This window comes from Pochonia chlamydosporia (genome assembly GCF_001653235.2).
Source record: "Pochonia chlamydosporia 170 chromosome Unknown PCv3seq00013, whole genome shotgun sequence".
Lineage (NCBI taxonomy): Eukaryota > Fungi > Ascomycota > Sordariomycetes > Hypocreales > Clavicipitaceae > Pochonia > Pochonia chlamydosporia.
Window position 1 is genome coordinate 154,465 of NW_019154048.1, and position 17,203 is coordinate 171,667.

Below are 17,203 nucleotides of genomic sequence, written 5' to 3' on the forward strand. Positions count from 1 at the left end.
CAAACACTAGGTGACGTCAGATTTGCTTACGCTTTAAACAAAATCCTCCGAAAACTCCCCGCCGCTAGTTCATGGTTTAAAAGCTGCAATGTTCCCAAGGTGCCAGCCAGTTCACGGCGCAACAAGCACTACATACATACGGGAGATATCTGCTCTCAGCAATCACGATGGCTCCTCAACTAGTCTCTCGTAAATCGTTCGAGGCATCAAATGGCCACACATATTCTTACATCCACACAGCCGCCACAACGACTTCAAAGCCGACTCTCCTCTTCCTCCACGGCTTCCCATCGCATATTGCGGATTGGAAATACCAAATCGATCACTTCACTTCGCTTGGTTACGGTACTTTAGCCTGTGATCTCCTCGGTTTTGGCCAAAGCAGCAAGCCCAAGGATCCCTCGAGCTACCGCCCGAAATCAATGGCTGATGAAATAACCCGCTTGCTAGACGCACTGGGCTTGGACAAAGTCATTGGTATTGGGCATGATATCGGTTCCACGCTTTTGTCTCGCTTTGCGGCTTACCACCAAGATAGATTCCTAGCAGTCATCTTTCTCGCAGTCGGGCCACCAAAACTAGGCACTCCCTTCAACCTCGACTTCATCAACAACATGACCAAGCAGGCCATGGGATTCGAACTCTTGGGATACATAAACTGGCTGAGCACATATGACGAAAAGGTCCAAGGCATATTAGAGAAGAACACTTCGAGCGCCATGAGCCTATTATTCGCCCGTGATCGTCAAGCATGGAAGGAATGGTTCCATCCGCTGAACATGATGGAGCAATTCGTTACCCAAGACAAACGCGTTCCCATTGGGGAATGGTACACCGAGGACTTGCAAAGGCAGCATCTAGAAGACTTCCACAAAGAGGGTGGATATACTGGCTCTACAAGATGGTATCGCATGTGGCGCGATAATTTGTTTGCGCCCGATGAGAAGGGCTTCGAGCAGGTTACTCTGACACAGCCGAGTCTCTTCGTCGCACCTCAAGGGGCAGAGCTACAAGAGCAAATGCTGAGGGAGTGGGCGCCGCAATTGACGGTTGAGTATGTCGATTCGGGACATTGGGTTCATCTAGAAAGAGCATCAGAGACAAATGCAGCGATAGAAAGGTTTTTGAGCACATGTAACTTGGGTTGTGCAACATAGAAGGCAAAATTGTGGCCAGTTGAAGTTCACACAACCTCCAGGGTAGGGCTTTGGAACAAGAGCAATAGAAACACTCAACTCAGCTTAATACGCCTCAAAATACTCTCAGATCACACAGTTAATTATTCTATATTTATGATCATGTTCCTTTTCTAACTCTGTTTTTTTTTTCTTCGGTTTTTGTTTTCCTCTTTTTTTTTGGCTTTTAAACATCAACTTGGTCGGGGCATCAAAAACACCAGCCATCTGCCCCAACTATGCCGGCAGGTGACAAACAGCCTCAATGTTATTTCCAATGGGGTCCAGCACAAACGCCGCATAGTAATTAGGATGATAATTTGCCCTCAGCCCAGGGGCCCCATTGTCCTTAGCACCAACTTCAAGAGCACCCGCATGAAAAGCATCAATTGACGCTCGATCTACACGCTAGTTAGCACCCTATCAAACACTGGTGTAGGCTCCACGCTCAAATGCTCGGAATCATGACAGACTGACCTTGTGTTCTAAACGCAACGTGTAAGCCACCAGCAGTAGCTCCCTTGGTACCAATGATCCAAAAATCAGAAGGTTTGTAATCCTTGACAATGTCTTTGGTTGAACCTAGCCCCACGACATGGGGACCAAACTGGTGCACGATTTCGTATCCTAAAGGCTTCAGGGCCGCGAGGTACACCTTGAGACATTCCTGGAACTTGTCCTCTGGAACTTGGAGGCTTGTGTGGTCAATGGCCATTTTGACGAGGGGATTAACTTGTTTTGTGTGAAGTAAGAGAAGAGGGAGTAATTGTTGTGAATGATGAGAGTCAATCATGAAGAGTTGTGTAATTTTCACAACAATATATACTTGGTCAAGATATTACATCGCGGCCCTCGGTATCTCCAAGACCCCGAGTCGAGTCAGACCGTTCATTCAAAATCCGGAGATAAAGTGTGAAACTGACATGATCTAACCTGACGTGCCGCTTGTTGGTGATGATCAAGGCACAAGATGACCCCACAATTGAATGGCTGCCGTGATGTCTTGTGAGGCCGACAAAATAATTCAGACACAGCGCAGCATTATTCACGGTGGAGACGCTGCTCTTTTCGCCAATGCTGACACTCGCTCACTCCAACTTGGACCCTGGACATGCTGCCCGTGAAGTGCAAGATCGGACTTACGGCATTGCCATTCCCAAGTGCAGTATTAAAGCTTAATTCCATGAATAGTGTTGCCGTGTTGACTTGCTTGTTCTTGGGCTGAACGGATCAAGCTTTTTATACCTTGTGCTCCATACCTACGGTACACATGGACTAGTAGACAGAGCAATTGGTTTGAGCCGTTGTTCATCTACCGACCAAAAAAGGACAATAGCTGCACCACTCGCAGGCAACTCCGTCACATGGGGTGCTGAATGCTACATGTCTGTGGTATCTGTACTGCCACAACTTCTTTCCTTCTGACCTCGCTACGGTGGTGCGCACACATGGACCTTCGTGCACCTACGCTGCAGGTATTAAGTAATTATATTACTGTATTCTAACACAAATAAGTGAACATCTCTGCTTGAGGGGTATGCTTCTAAATGCTGAAATTCGCTTCAATGAATGTGTTCCACCCAGTGCTCTATCCGTCTTGCTTCGGCAACATTACGGTTTAGTTTCCTGGCCCTTGTCCTCTGGTTTAGCCTCCTTTGTTGTTACTTGTTCGGTTTGTTGGTCCACCTCATCTTCGATGCGAGGAGCTCGTCCGACTTCAGTTTCATTTTGGCTGACTTGCACCTCTGGATTCGACGTCTGTTGTACCTCCTTGCCCTTGCCCTTGCCCAGGCCAGAAGATGACACCAACTCTTCTGGTACAGAGGCAAGATGTGAATGCGTCTCTGAGGGCACAGATCTAGTACTGCGCCCCGACAATCGGACTCTTGGGGGAAGTTGCGGAGCCTGAGACTGGGACGGGGACTGGGACTGGGCTAATGCCGGTGCCATTGACACTTGTCGCGCCTCATGTTGGTACATGTACGTGGCGGGAACTTGAGGGTTGTCACCATTTTCGCCATACCAGTCGTCGACCAATTTCTCATCTTCGGCAGGATTCCCATATGCATACTTTGGATGAACTCCAAGCAGCTCCATGGGATATCGATAGCGCAAGCCCCAGTGTGCCCACAGGGAGAAGCGCTGCCCAAAAGATTTCTCCATCCACTGAGCCCGAAGCCGTTCTTGGTCCTCGAGGCTACGAGCAGGGATTCGCCGCGTCAAAAAGATGGTGGGAAGGCACAGCAAGATCCATGATACTGTGCCTACTCGAAGTGCGCCTTTGCCTGACATGAGGCACGTGAACCAAAAATAGGATTCGAGAAAGCCAAGGAGAAACACCGCGGGGAGAATTGTGACAATGAATACTCCCCAATATGGGGTGTTGCTGCAATTACTCCAAGCGCAGGTGCTCGTCCCATTGAGAAATCCATCAATATCGCTGTCGTCACCGTCGGAGCCGGATCTGCCACCGCTGGTGGGTCTTGGAGAATATGTGCGGGTTGGGTTTGGGTTTGGATTTATACAACTTGTCAAATACTCGCGATAGTAGTAGTTGAGAGTTGCCGCGGCGCCTGAGGGGTGAGATGTGCTTGCTAGGTAGGCTGAGACGAAAGTGTAGGTGTATCCGTCGCTACCACCATACTCATTCGAGCTGACGGAAGTTGTGGCTGTTCTAATGGAGACTTGATCGACCACTTGCGAGGGTACTGAAATCCGAGAGGTCGTTGTGACTGTGAATGGGGTTGGGCAGCTGGTCGGAGCAGTGTATTCTATTGTCTGAAAGAAATAGGTGCTTGTATAGTCCCTTTGGTTGTACCGATAGGTCGACGAGGTCAGGTCTGATGTGGCAATTGCGCCGGAAGGGTAATACCGCTTAATATACACAACATCGTCAGAGCCATCGCCGGGTACCTCTTGACCGTTGTAATAGTAATAGTAACTGCTCGTCGAAGTGGTGGCGGTAATTGGTGTAGCAGTAATGGTGACAGAGGGCTTGAGAGTAACACCAGTGTTTCTGGTGTATTTGGAGGTAACGGTTGTCGTACTGTCGGGGAATCTATCTGTGTATGTGTACTCAGTGACGGTCTGGACGAACACGCTGGTGATGGTCCATTTTGCGGCATGGACTGTTCCGGCGAGCAGTAGCGATGGCCAGAGAGCCTTGAGGAAAACCATGGCGGCGAGTCGGCGAGTTCGGCGACAGCAAGACTGTGACCAGAGTTCTAACTTCTAACCGCCAATCTCGGCCAGGCGATGAGAAACCACAAAGGATCGGAGACTGAGTTGAGAAGCAAGAGGCGATGTGGGAAATTGCCGGCGATGTGTTTTTCTTATCAGCCTGGCCAGATGAGCCTCACAGGCATTTTAGCCCCCCCTTGCCCTCATCGTGAGGGTGGCGCCTTGGAAGCAAAGAAATCTTTTTCAGCCTTCCAAGCTAAACCAGCCGATGTTAGTTCGGCCACTGCCCAATTGAGGTACGGCCAGTCATCCATCGTTGGAGGTGCAATCATAATTTCTGTGGCGATCCGGGGCCTGCCAGGAACGGTTGGGGTGGCGAGCCAATGGAAGCGATGTTGACGGGCGCGAGCAGGGCTGTTCCTCGTTGATGTCAGAACTGTTGGACGGCGTCTGGGCCATGATGGATCATGTCGGGGGTTAAACGGGCCTAGTTGCCTATTTTTGCTGCATGCCAAGAAGCGTGAGGATGGGCTAGGCCAGTCCAGCCAGTCCAGCCAGGACCAGAAGCGGAGTCTCAGATATTAGTCTCACGGTCCTGGGGCTGTTAATTTCGGCTGTTGCCCATGTGGTGCAGCAAGTGTGTCGTGCTGGGGGTGATTGTCGCGTAAAAAACAGAGTCAAGTTGGACCACGGACTGATTGAAGAGTCATGTCGGTGTTGGTGGAATGGAGGAACAATTGGCACCAGACAAAGGCAGGCAAGGGAGGAGAAGACAAGTGGACAAGTGACAAGTGGCAGGTGGCAGGTGGATTTGACGTGCACTTGAGCCGCATCGCGACTTCCCTTTTTGTGAACTGCAGAACGTTGTGTCTTGCCTGTGCCTTTGTCAACATTAACCATGCGTCCTCAGGCAAATGCCTGGTGGTCTGGTTGGAAGAGAGCCTGGTTGGTTCACGTTTGACGCCAGATTCCGCATTTTGACTTCATTTTTTGATATTTTGATGCTCGATTCAGTTCACTAGGCGGGATTGAAATGGCGCAACTCATCAAAGCGAAGATGTTGTGAGTATTAGTATTAACACTGCTTGTCAAAATATACATGCGCTCCTCTTTTGCTCTAACTTTGAAGCCATCGAGTAGCAACGACCAGACCTGACAAAATGACCAAACTCGGCCGCACAAGTTTGACCCTTCACGAGTCCACCCCTACCTTAGGCCAACCCAATCTTGGTCCAAAAACTCCCGCAGGCGCCCAGAGCCTATCCCGTCCCCTGGTTAAAGTTAGGCTGGCAAATACACCGCCAAAAGCAACCCTCCCGAGTAGGGCATCGTTGTTGTTTTGAAGCCATTTGCTGGGTTGTTGACATAGTCAAGAAACTCCTTGTACAAGGGCTTGGCCATGACGGTGTTGTCAGCAAGCACCATTGCCCCCTTGCGCAATCTTGGGCGGATAATCTCCAACGTTGGCAGCGCCATGGGTGTCCAAACTACAAAGTACAAGACCCTTGGATTAGCATTGATCTTTCTTTCATCCTTGTAATTGCAACGTCCATCAACTTAAACAATGAAACACAGCAATGACACTTACTATCAAGAAGCAGCAGATCAATTTGGTCAGGCATGCCCTCTTCAACCTTGAGAGTCTCGAGCAAGTTGCCTTCTCGCAGCTCAATCCATGGCTCAATCTCGTCGCCTGCTTCTTTCCAATGGTTCCTTGCCCTGGCAGCCTTTGTAGGCTCCTTTTCGGTGGCAATGACTTTTCCAGTTACGGCTTTGCCAGTTGCAGCCCGCGCATCAGCTACATTCTGTCCAACAGCCAGAGCCAAGTAGATAGTTGACACTCCGAAGCTCGTGCCCGCTTCTACAATATTTCTTGCACCACTGGATCGAGCCAGCAAGTACAAAAGTTGGCACTTGTCCTGCTCCAGACTTACAAACTTGTCCCTCATGTGATCATCTGCCGCAGCAGACCATTCTGATCGGTAGAGATAAAAGGCAAAGAGCCGCTTGAGATAAAAGAAGATTTGAGAAACCGACTTCTCCTGCGCCTCGGACAGACTATGTAGCTTTTGGAGCAGATCGTGAACCCGAGGGCTTGCGACAACGGCTTGTTGAGCAATCGCGGCTGCTGACATTTTCAACGTGTTGGTAGATCTAGTAACTGAATGGACTGGCCTGTGAGTTTGCTCGGTTTGATGGATTCTCTGAGTCGTGACGACAAAAGTTGGTTTTGTGGCAACACTTTGGATTTGTGGTCAATTTAAATATTTCGCATTCGGAGCGGTCGACGGCTGAATATATGCATGCTCTACTCTCGGATGGCCGACACCGCCGAGCCCATCTGCACGGCATTTTCAAAACCCAAGTCTTATCAGATCCTCTGCATCATGACACCGATGGACCCATTGTCGTCCACGATGGAGAGTTGCCGCAAAAAGTCACACATAAGGGTGCACAAGTTGTAAGTAACATGCCCCTTCAAATTACCATATCATACACATTTTCTCTTTCCAAGACATTTAGAACAAGCACATTGATGAAACTCCATCTCATTCAACCTCACGTCGGTCTCTTCAGAATTCATCTTCGGTGTTTTCGCACACATGTCTCGCACGCCCTTGCAAGAGCTGAAGGCGGGGCAATCGTTCACTCCGTCGCGGCAGCTCAATTGTTCCTACACGTTATTGGTGACTCACGAGTCACGATAGAATTGGGGTTGTTGTTCAAAACCAGGATTGAGAGACGTTATGTCTGTCTGGTTTCGGATGATTCAGTTCCTCCGTTTATCAGTGCATCGCCACAATCGGAGAATATTGTTGCAGGAGAGTGACATCATCTGAAATTTACACATATAGTAATGTACTTGACGCTATTACTTCTACAATCTGTGATAAAAAGTATTTGCCAACATCCAGGTACACACTAACACATCACAGTACGTACTAGCAAACGCTGCAATATGCGATACCTTTTGCGAGTTTGAACACTTTTGACCCAGGTAATGAATACACCAGACGTCAACATGAGGCCCCTTCACTCAACCTGATCAAACCAAACTTGGCTTCACTTTTCACTTCTTCATGCACAGCCTACCATCCTCACCCTCTTGCCAGCGCTCGTTGCCAACACAGGGGTGGCACCAAAACACATCAGTCGGGTCGACCTTGCGCTTAATTTTGAGCAAGCGGTCGTAGTTGGAACCCCAAAACGTCTTTTGGAAGTCCTTTTCGAACGGAAGCGCCTGCAACGAATGTCAGTCGTGGACAGGTGGCGCCACTACAACGAACTGCCATATTTTACTCACCTCATTGACATACGTCCCCGAGTTTGGGGCCAAGTCGCGCATTGGCTGGAACATCTTTTGCAACTTATCGATCGTGTTGAGCCGTGCAGTGTTGTTGGATTGAGGGAATTCTAGTACAGCCGCTGTACTATGTGGTGAGCGGACCAACTGCCAAAACCACCTGTGAGCGGGCAATCCAACTTGACTTACAGGCAAAAATATGGGCATTTCGAAATGCTGAATTGACGGCATTGCCGCCGCCTCTCGGTTTTGCGTTGATAACACCCTTGCCTGCAATGAAGAAGATAACATATTCCCCATTATACAGAATCGGACTCATGAGCGCATTGGTAAGCTCCGAGGAGGGCGTAGTCAACGTCTTCGCATCCAACAACCACGAGCCAATATAACAGCTTTTGCCGGCTGGTTCTGAATCGAAATTGACATTGAACCAGTCCAAGAATGAGTCGTAAGGTTTCACCGCAGTGTATAGCCCGGCCTCCCCTGGCCATTTGTGCTTCAGTGTCTCATTTATTGGCTTGAAAATATCGGCAACGTCTTGCTCCCCTCTGGCGTCCTGCAGAATAACTCTACCGAACCAACCGGACGTCCTGTCGGGCATACCGGGAATGGGGCCGGGCTTGGACGTGTTTTGAGTAATTTGCGTGTAGCCCGAAAGGCCGGCATCCATCAAGTATGGGGCTTGGGATATCAGGTAGGTGAGAATATCGCTGTAGTATGTCGAATTGGGCATGATGAATGCCGAGAAAGTAATGTCGAGGATCTTTGGAGTGGGATACGTCTTGACCGTGACAGATGTAACGACACCAAATGTCGAACCACCGCCCTGTTCTCAATCATCAGTTTTAAAGGTAACAAAGTAGAGGACAGTCATTCGGATAACCTACCCCACGTAAAGCCCAAAAGAGATCAGCGTTGCGATCTTCGTTCACGGTCAAGATTTCTCCCCTGGGGGTCACGACTTGCATTTCGAGAACTTGGTCTGCGCCAAGTCCATACCGAGGAGAAAGGATGGAGTGACCACCTCCGGAGATGTAGCCACTGATACCAACTCCTTTGGCGGCTCCTCCTACGACGGTACGATTGCGTTTGTGGGCTGCCGAGTATATGTCGTACATTTGGGTGCCTCCTCCAACGGTAACGGCGTCCCCAGGAATCAGCTTCCCTGATCCACTGAGTTCAAAATGGGCACTGTGATACTCGATACTATTCATGGAATGTGTCCAGATGGACAAAGCACCTGGAGCAATTGACCGGCCCATGAAATCATGACCAGTAGTCTTGACGACGAGTCTAACCTTGTATTTTCGTGCTGTGGGACCATTAGCTTGACATTGCTATATCCAGTTCTAGATGATTCGTTACGCGGTATGACATACCAAAGTCAACACCAAGCTTCACATGCTCTGGAGTACTGGCGTTCACCACATAGGCAGGGTACCCCTTGGAACTACACGGCATCTTGGGGTCCGGCAGGCAGGTATCATTGGTATAATGATCCCAAAACACCGAAACGGGATCTTTGGTGTGCCAGTCCTGCGTTTTCCAGGCTTTCTGTATAATAGCACATTGCGTTTCGTTAAAGGCCGCCTGCCCCGAATGACAAGCCGCAGCGGGAGGAGTAGGTGTAATGAGCCGACCTCCCAGTTCTTTGTTCAGCGTCGACCACTCTTGAGCTGACGGCCAGCTTTGAGTGTCTGGATGTGCTTTACATCCGTTTGGTGGAGAGCTGGTCGCCAACGCGAAGCCAGAAAGGCAGGAAAGCCATAGAAGAAGTTGGTTGGTAGCATACATGATTACTATTGCCTTATGACACAGTCTGATTGCAATTGCATTGACACAGCAATGGTATTATTGTATGCCTGAACCAACATATATATAGATTGTAGAACTCAAAACCAGGCGCCATCAAAACAGTACATGTATTGCCCAACCCGTGGCAACTCGGGCTGGCCTAACCTCATAGGGAAGTCATGATGCTTTTTAACAGCATCAACACGGTACAACTGTTGGTTTGTTTCTTCCCCGCCCCCTCCGTTCCGTATTTCCGTCCGTCCGATTTCTACTCAATGGCTTTCTTGTTGTTCCACTGTAGCATACAGTAACAATGCGAAAAGCTTTGACAAAAAGCCCACCTCATAGCCAACCCAGGACAATGTCAGATATTCTATGCCTATGAAAGAGGCCTGTACTTCTGCACGTTTGAGATAATACTCACCGTCCGACGATCTCTCAGACGGGATACAAGTGGCTGGGTGCTGTTTTTCTCCGATTGGGAACATGAGGGCGTGTCCGTATTCCTCGGGATCAGACCAACATGCGGGTCGTCCGGGCTTCGCGTCCGTCACTCATCGAATTTTACGGAGAAAATGCAAAACGCATATGGCTTGGGTGCTTGAAGGTTGCAGAACTTGAGGCTTCTACCCAATGGCGGTGTCAATTTTTGTTAGGAGAAATGAAGGTTTGCTGGGAAGCCGAAAAGGCTGCGAAGGAGACACCATCTTTTGACGAGGCATCGACAAAACCAAGCTGATCTGCTATATGGCTCATCACTAACATTGCGGAAGTAAATTGCTCACAATCCCAATAAATTGAAGTTGATCACAGGCGCAACAGTTTGTATTCATAACAGTCTCACCCGAATCCCCCAGAAAACTACTCGACTCAGTTCTCAGGTATAGAAACAAGGTCAACATCTGGACCATAGGCACCGTCAAGTCCCTCAATGACAATAGCATTACCAGAGCCTGCAACCAACTCACAGTTGAGAGAGCTATCACCGGCGCTCTGGCCACCTCCAGTAGGCAAGAATACGAGCTTTTGAGCTTTGCCATTGACAACAACGTTGGCGTAGCGTTCAGTCTCGTCACCATTGGCGTAAGCAATTCGAACAGTTGCCTGCTGATTTCCATTGCTCTGTATCCCTGAGAATGTAAGCCTCCCCCCGGACGGCCCTCCAACCCATCCAACAGCTTGGCCGCCGCTACACCCGGAACATGAGACAGTTTTTGCACCGCCGCTGAGAGTTGCGTTGTCTGCTTCAATTTGGGTGGAAGCAGGTGAGTCGGACCACTTCTTCTCCTTCACATTTGGCACCCAGCTGCTGCGGTTTTTAAGGGTGACTTTGCTTCCGGATATGTCAAGTGGCAGCCAAATGTAGGTGCTACGCATCAAGTTGCTTGGCTGCCAGCGATCACCCATGTAAATGGCGGATTCTCCGAACGGTAAGATGTAATTCGTCTGGGACCAATATGTGTTGGAACCTACGTCAGCAAAGGTAGTCCAAGAGCTCCATGGACCAGAAAGAGACTTGGCATAACTGTAGACCTAATACCCAAGGACGTCAGTGGTGTCTACGATCTGATGTGTGAAATGTCCTCGCAGCTCACATTGTCATTTGGATTCCAACCGGAGAGATGGGAGCCAAACATGAAGTAATAACCGTCCTTCTTCAAGACAGCTGGAGATTCAAAATGGTCACTCCACAGGTATGTATTGGCGGTGGTGTTAAGAAAGTCGGCACTTAGCTTCACGATGCGAAGGCCGTTCGGCCGCTAAGTCACTGTGAGCAAAATAAGTCAACACACTCAAAAGGAACCGGGACATACATCTTCTGTCAAAAGGTAGCCCGAACCATCATCATCCTTGAACAGCCCGATATCTCGAGACTGTTGACCAAGAGGATTGAAGCTACCGCGATATTGATAATCGCCACAAACCGAGCTTGATGTAGCTACGCCAACCTTTGCCTCGCCGTAGCCACTGTCGTCAATATGAAGATACATGACGTAGGTCGAAGTCTTGTCATTGTAAATGACCTTGGGGCGTTCAACCACGCGGTCTGGCCCTAAATCTCCAGATGCGGTTCGGGACAAGAGGGCATTCTCAAACTTCCATTCGACGAGGTTGGTAGAAGAGTAGCAATTTATGTTCTGGAATGCCGAGCCGTTTGTTTTATCTTCACCAATCATGTAGTAAGTTCCAGAGACTTCTATAAATCCTGCCCCATGTGCTTGAACATGATGACCAGTATTTGGCTGGAGAATCGTCATCAACAGTTTGTCCCTGAAGTCTGAATAAGTGTACATACCGATGTCCATGTCGCTCCAGGAATAATCTGCAAGCTGGCACAGGCCAGACGAGCACAGACAAGTATACAAAGGCAGTTCCTCATTGTGGCTGTAGTATGTAAAGCTATTCAAGTGTCGTTGTTAATTTGATTGTGACGATTTAAGACAGTAGATATTCGGCAGCATAGCCTGCTTTTATGATGTGCCAAATTTCTTTGCATCAGGGAACTTGGGACATTTTCACATTCTGGATTGCTTCTAGAAGCGGCTTTCAATGGGCAAGTATGACTGGTGCGCATACCTAAACCCCAACCCAATATTTAACCATCTGACGATCTACATATGCACTGTCACACCCCACAGAGCTCGCCCAGTCCCCAGATGGGGAAACTGAGTGCCGTAATGCGGGGAAGCCAAGTCTACAATGAGGTAGGTTGACAATGATTTGGTGTTTGGCGCCAGGTAGCTACTAAACAACTACGCTTCTTGGTTAAGACTCAATGAATCCGGTAGACTCTCGCCTAGCGGCCGTGCCAATGACGTGAAACCGCCTTACAAGACCAAGTCTCGGCCCAATCAGCAAGGTAACGAGTAAAACCGACTATACCACAAACTGATACAAGAGTACAGGACGTGTTCATTTACGGGGATATAGCTTCCGAGTGACTTGAATTGTTCTTGACACAGATTTAATGGTCGGGGATCACGGGCCGAGCACTATACTTGTTACGATGGTTTACAATACTTCCCGCAAGGGTCCAAGGTGATAGATGAAGCTGGTTTAAGTCATAATGTGGCTTCTATTCACCGCATCGTCGAGAGTTATTCTTACATCATTACATTTGTATATGAATCCTATCTTTCCGAGATCTTGGCATCCACTATTTCTATCAGGCTGCCCGAAGACCGATTTCTGGGGTGCGGTACAAGTGTAGCCGTGGGCAAAGTCGGGCATGTAAAAGATTCGTACATGGCATCCTGCCTCTTCTGACTACTTAGGATTGTTGCTCCCTGCTTATCATGGTGCTCAATATGAGCAATGCTACACCTGTTTCTCTCGATGTCAATGCCATATGGTCCATTGAACGGCTGGCAATTCGCCAAACCCATGGACATTGTGTAATTCCTCCGACTGTCCGACGTCTTTGCAAAGACCAGCCTCGACGCAAGAACATCAATGCTAACACGAAGATTTAGCCAAAAACTCTCCGAAGCCATCACACATCATACAGGGGCGAATGCGAGACGTACTACATCATGACGGGAAACATTATCTCCAGCGTGGCCGCAAATCGATCCAACTGATTCATCGGGGATGCCGCGCTTTGAGCCGTATCTTGAAAGTTGTATGTAATTGTGCGCAAAACTCCAACAAAGGCCAACAGGGTCAAGCGCAATTCCGTGCTGCGCATGAGATACCCGAAAATATTCTTGCCCTGCAACTCAGCCGCCTTGGACGTCTTCCTCGCAGAACCAAGCTGATTCAGTAAGAAGAAAGCACTGACGCACTCGACGGTGGCAATGCCAATAAAGTAACCTGTATGAAGACGGGCTATTATTCGCGGTAGACTCTCTGATTGCATGTCTCCCAGGATATATCGTACTCGACAAGCAAGAATCGAGAGCTTACTCGCCGCGACAATGACAATCATTGTCCAGAAAATCGCCATGAAGATGGTTCGACGGTACCCTTGCAGGACTCGTGTAAGGATAATGTAGCTGTAGAAAGACAGACCAGCCTCTTGTATCTGGTAATCGGTTCTCCTCTTAGCACGGAGCAGCGTTCTTTTGAGGTCAGCACAATGCTTACCAGCCATGCCATATCAGCAAAGGCAGATGCAACGACTCTGCTCGTAGTCGAATAGTCGCCATAAAACGCAACATAGCACAAACCGCTTGCCAAAGCTCCACAGCCAGACACAATAATAGGTACCAAGCACACAGGCGCGAAACCAATAATCCCCAGAACCATCAGGCCATAGAAGAAGTTGACGAGACCAATGGTGCTCAGAATCGCCCAGCCCAGCTCAAAGTACACCGGCGGGTCAACAGGTTCCATTTCGGTTTGATTCGCGAGTCACCAACACTGAGACGGTCTTCTCACACAAACTGCGCCAAGTTTCGAAAATATGGTTGTTGATACCGTCGTCTTCTCACATGTCGCTCGTCGACGCTAGTGCAACAGCACCAACTCACCTTCCATTCGATACGTGTAAGAAGGGGAAATATGGAAGATGAATTGAAGCAGATTTCCTCTCAGCTAGGTTCGCAAAGCTGCGAAGAAACCAGTTACTTGTACTCCTCATTGCAATCGGGACAACTGCCAAAACAAGTTGGTCCAAAGGCGTCTGACATGCAGTCCTGTCAAGTAGAGGCCCAATTTGGACCCCCATCACCCTTGTGCCACCTACGGCAAATGTCGAAAAGCCATTTGATGTCGGTTATGAGCCGCCCCAATCATGCTTCGTGAGTGCCAGCCAAAACTGGAGCTGAAGCACATGGTTTCCCGCCACCAGTGTGATGGCTGGCTAGTTCATGTCAAAGGGAGACAATGCTTCTGTCGACAGCAGTCACAAACTGCCGCTTGTGCAAATCCGGGGTTGGCGTTCTTGTTCCCAGCAATATCCCTCCACTCAAATGTATCCAAATGTGCCATGTTGGCGACGGAGCTGAGCGAGCTTGAGCCACATCACTCCCGTTTGTCCGCTGGATGCTTTGGCAGGGAGCTTAGTGTCCAAGCTATCGTAGACTTGTTTTGGCGGGAAACACTCAGTTACCCTTCACTAGTTTAATTCACTCCCGTATCTAGAAACTTGATAGCTCCAACTAGTCCGTGTCAGTCCCACCACCAGAGGAAGATGGAGCACATATATGGTCGGGTGAGTGGGGTGAAAGCGAATGACTTCAGACCGTTGGGAATAGATGATGAGGTTCACCTAGTTTCCCTTGTCCCAGGCGGTGCTCTGTTTTGTTTGCCTCCACATGGAGTAAAAATGCGTGCGTCGCCAAACACCAGAATCTAGGGTCTCAAGCATACAAGGCTAGGACGCGCTGACTATCTAGGTATTGGTCTATTGCCAAATATTGCGCACATGTTCTCAGGCGCGGTTGTGTAGACAAGCCTCCCAAACGTAGATGCTCCTCACAACCTCCAAACACACTATCCGGCTCTCGCTCTCATCCATCGGCGTTGCCGCAGCCTCCTGTTTCGCCAGCCATTAGGCGTCAAGCAGGGAGACGGTATGCTCTGGTGGCTCCCGTTCTAGTTGCCCATCTGCCGTGTTCGTTGTTTGGCGTTTGATGGTAGTGGTTCATTCCAGCCATCCGCCACAAACAATAAATGCCACCTTTAAGTTGTCTCAGAATATTGGAAAGTAATTGGAAGGCAGAAATTCCACGTATGAGGTCGATAGATGATTGTGCCGCTGGTTCGAGAACCATCTTTGAACTGGTGACACAGAAGTAGGTACCTGAGTTGGCTGTTGCTCCGTCCATAGACACCACTTATGCTAGGATGGGCAACTATCCCACTGTTGCCCTTCTGGTGCCAAAAACGGGAATATACTGAGCGACTCAACATCGCTGCAAGCATCACGGCCATATAAGTTGCAGTTGTAGAGAGGTGGAAAGGCCGAAACTGTAGTTCAGGCACCTTAGTCACGACGTCAACGATACGATGATCCTCTGTAACAATCCTCATCTTTCCTAATCTATTAATCTTGTATAAACAAAGACTGCAACAATAACCCCTCCTCCTTCATAATCTCAGCCCAGTTCCCATCGCCAATAAACTCCTCCATATCCGCACCAGCATGCTCAACATACCACACTCCCCTGTCCAACATATCTTGAAAATACTCACTTTTTCCGTACACATCATGCGCCTGGTTTATTATCTCCCTGCCCGCCATAATGAACGCCGAGCGAAGCAATTGCAGATTTCCGTCATCCGCAGCCCTTTTAACGTGTAACTTGGCTGCCTCGCGGTAACCCACACAGAAACTTGTAGTAAAGTGTAGTAATAAAGCATGAAGAACAGAATCGGCCTTTGCACTAATAATTTCACAACAAATGCTCGCTAAAAACTGAGCAATGTCGCCATTTACTCCGTGTCCATTGACCTGTGCGAACTCCCAGTCGACAATGATGGGAGTCAAATCGCTGCTTCCAGAACTTGGGTCCTTCAGTAGGACTGTGCCCGGTGTAAAGTCACCGAGTGAGAAGCAAGTTCTCGTCTCATATTTTGGCGATTTCCACTCCTGAACAATTCGATCATAAAGTGATTGTCCGTTTTGACGACCTGCCAAGCGCTCCTGGACTGGTTCAATGGCCGCTTTCCACACAACAGACTCGGCCATGGAATGCGTCAAAACTTGAGCTGTTTCGGTATTTTCCAAGATGCGTTTGGTCGTCTCTTCGCTATGTGTAAGCGCAAATGCTTGGCCGACGGTTGACCCAATGTGTGCAATTTGTTCGTCATTCGCAATACTTGGGGTTTTTGCGACGGCGCGAAGAAATTGCACAATGTTGACAAGTTTTCCGAGGTCAAGTAGCGTAATAACAGAGGCTTCTAGGTCCGAGTCGTTTAATTTAAGCGCAGACTCTTTGCCGCGATCATGTCGAATAAGTTGTGGTATGTGCCAAGGCGGAGTTGACGTGCGAGACTCATACAGCAGACCGGACTCTGACCACAACTCGAGAACGATGGCTTCGATTGTCTAATGCACGTATTAGAATGGATTCAGCGGATGAATACACAACGTCGTTTTATCAAGTGAAATGCCAAGCAAGGTAGCCGTCTTACCTGGCGATCTGTGGAAAATGCCCATTCTGGACCCGCGCACTCAATATACGGGCGAGCGTGCTTGATGATGACACTGTCGTATTTGCAGGTCCCCGAGGTCTTTGTCGCTCGTGAAGTTGAATTGACCAATCCACCTGTGAGACGCTGTATTTCCCAGGTGGTATTGGGAAATAGCGATTCAAGATATGCCTGGTAATTTGCTGGTTGTGCCATGATAATGTGTTGTCACAGCTTGATGTGAATAACGGATTGAGACTGCTGGGATAAGATGGCAAGTGAGTCGCCAAGTTATAAGAAACAATTGATTTAAGCCCAACTTGATCTACTCCGTAGAAACACAGCCAGTTTATAAGTCGGGGAGAAGGCCCTTGTATCTGTGGTTCGTGTAAACGTAAAGTTGCCAAATCTGGATGGAAAATGCCGCCAAGGCTAAATCGCGAAGAACCACGTCTTTCATGTGGGCTTGCTTCATTCTTTGTCGCGACGATTGGTCCCTTGGTGTGCATTATGCAATTAGTCAGTTCGACTCATTCTCGCTAAGAGAAGAGGCTGAGCTGCACTAATGCGAGGTTATTCCTTTGCTGTCTGTAGGCATAACGCTTTGCCAAAGCAACTTTGCACATGCAAAACAACAAACGAGTCTGCTGACAACTTGGTTCTCGAAAGAACT

At 48.8% G+C, this 17,203-nt stretch overlaps 8 protein-coding genes across 8 annotated transcripts; 1 reads left to right on the plus strand and 7 right to left on the minus strand.

Annotated features, from left to right (window-relative positions):
* Positions 1–167: 167 nt before the first annotated feature.
* Positions 168–1,157, plus strand: VFPPC_11048 (epoxide hydrolase-like protein; the record flags this gene model as incomplete). The annotated part of the gene is made up of 1 exon (XM_018289322.2): positions 168–1,157. The coding sequence occupies one exon, from the start codon at positions 168–170 to the stop codon at positions 1,155–1,157; it is 990 nt and encodes a 329-aa protein (XP_018136962.2).
* Positions 1,158–1,412: 255 nt separating this feature from the next.
* VFPPC_14866 (glyoxalase family protein) lies at positions 1,413–1,890 on the minus strand (the record flags this gene model as incomplete). The annotated part of the gene is made up of 2 exons (XM_018292634.1): positions 1,413–1,576; positions 1,653–1,890. The coding sequence occupies 2 exons, from the start codon at positions 1,888–1,890 to the stop codon at positions 1,413–1,415; spliced, it is 402 nt and encodes a 133-aa protein (XP_018136961.1).
* Positions 1,891–2,786: 896 nt separating this feature from the next.
* Positions 2,787–4,352, minus strand: VFPPC_11047 (hypothetical protein; the record flags this gene model as incomplete). Its single annotated transcript, XM_018289321.1, has 1 exon — positions 2,787–4,352. One exon carries the CDS (start codon positions 4,350–4,352, stop codon positions 2,787–2,789), a length of 1,566 nt encoding a protein of 521 aa, XP_018136960.1.
* A 1,284-nt stretch (positions 4,353–5,636) lies between these two features.
* Positions 5,637–6,490, minus strand: VFPPC_16932 (O-methyltransferase; the record flags this gene model as incomplete). The annotated part of the gene is made up of 2 exons (XM_018294684.1): positions 5,637–5,842; positions 5,944–6,490. 2 exons carry the CDS (start codon positions 6,488–6,490, stop codon positions 5,637–5,639), a joined length of 753 nt encoding a protein of 250 aa, XP_018136959.1.
* Positions 6,491–7,425: 935 nt separating this feature from the next.
* VFPPC_11045 (FAD binding domain-containing protein) lies at positions 7,426–9,453 on the minus strand (the record flags this gene model as incomplete). The annotated part of the gene is made up of 5 exons (XM_018289320.1): positions 7,426–7,596; positions 7,660–7,781; positions 7,849–8,485; positions 8,547–8,971; positions 9,039–9,453. 5 exons carry the CDS (start codon positions 9,451–9,453, stop codon positions 7,426–7,428), a joined length of 1,770 nt encoding a protein of 589 aa, XP_018136958.1.
* An 870-nt stretch (positions 9,454–10,323) lies between these two features.
* VFPPC_11044 (glycosyl hydrolase family 43 protein) lies at positions 10,324–11,759 on the minus strand (the record flags this gene model as incomplete). Its single annotated transcript, XM_018289319.1, has 3 exons — positions 10,324–10,986; positions 11,049–11,213; positions 11,268–11,759. 3 exons carry the CDS (start codon positions 11,757–11,759, stop codon positions 10,324–10,326), a joined length of 1,320 nt encoding a protein of 439 aa, XP_018136957.1.
* Positions 11,760–12,584: 825 nt separating this feature from the next.
* Positions 12,585–13,788, minus strand: VFPPC_11043 (hypothetical protein; the record flags this gene model as incomplete). The annotated part of the gene is made up of 3 exons (XM_018289318.1): positions 12,585–12,909; positions 12,981–13,477; positions 13,540–13,788. 3 exons carry the CDS (start codon positions 13,786–13,788, stop codon positions 12,585–12,587), a joined length of 1,071 nt encoding a protein of 356 aa, XP_018136956.1.
* Positions 13,789–15,442: 1,654 nt separating this feature from the next.
* On the minus strand, positions 15,443–16,746 carry VFPPC_11042 (protein kinase-like protein; the record flags this gene model as incomplete). Its single annotated transcript, XM_018289317.1, has 2 exons — positions 15,443–16,447; positions 16,534–16,746. The coding sequence occupies 2 exons, from the start codon at positions 16,744–16,746 to the stop codon at positions 15,443–15,445; spliced, it is 1,218 nt and encodes a 405-aa protein (XP_018136955.1).
* Between the last annotated feature and the right edge of the window lie 457 nt (positions 16,747–17,203).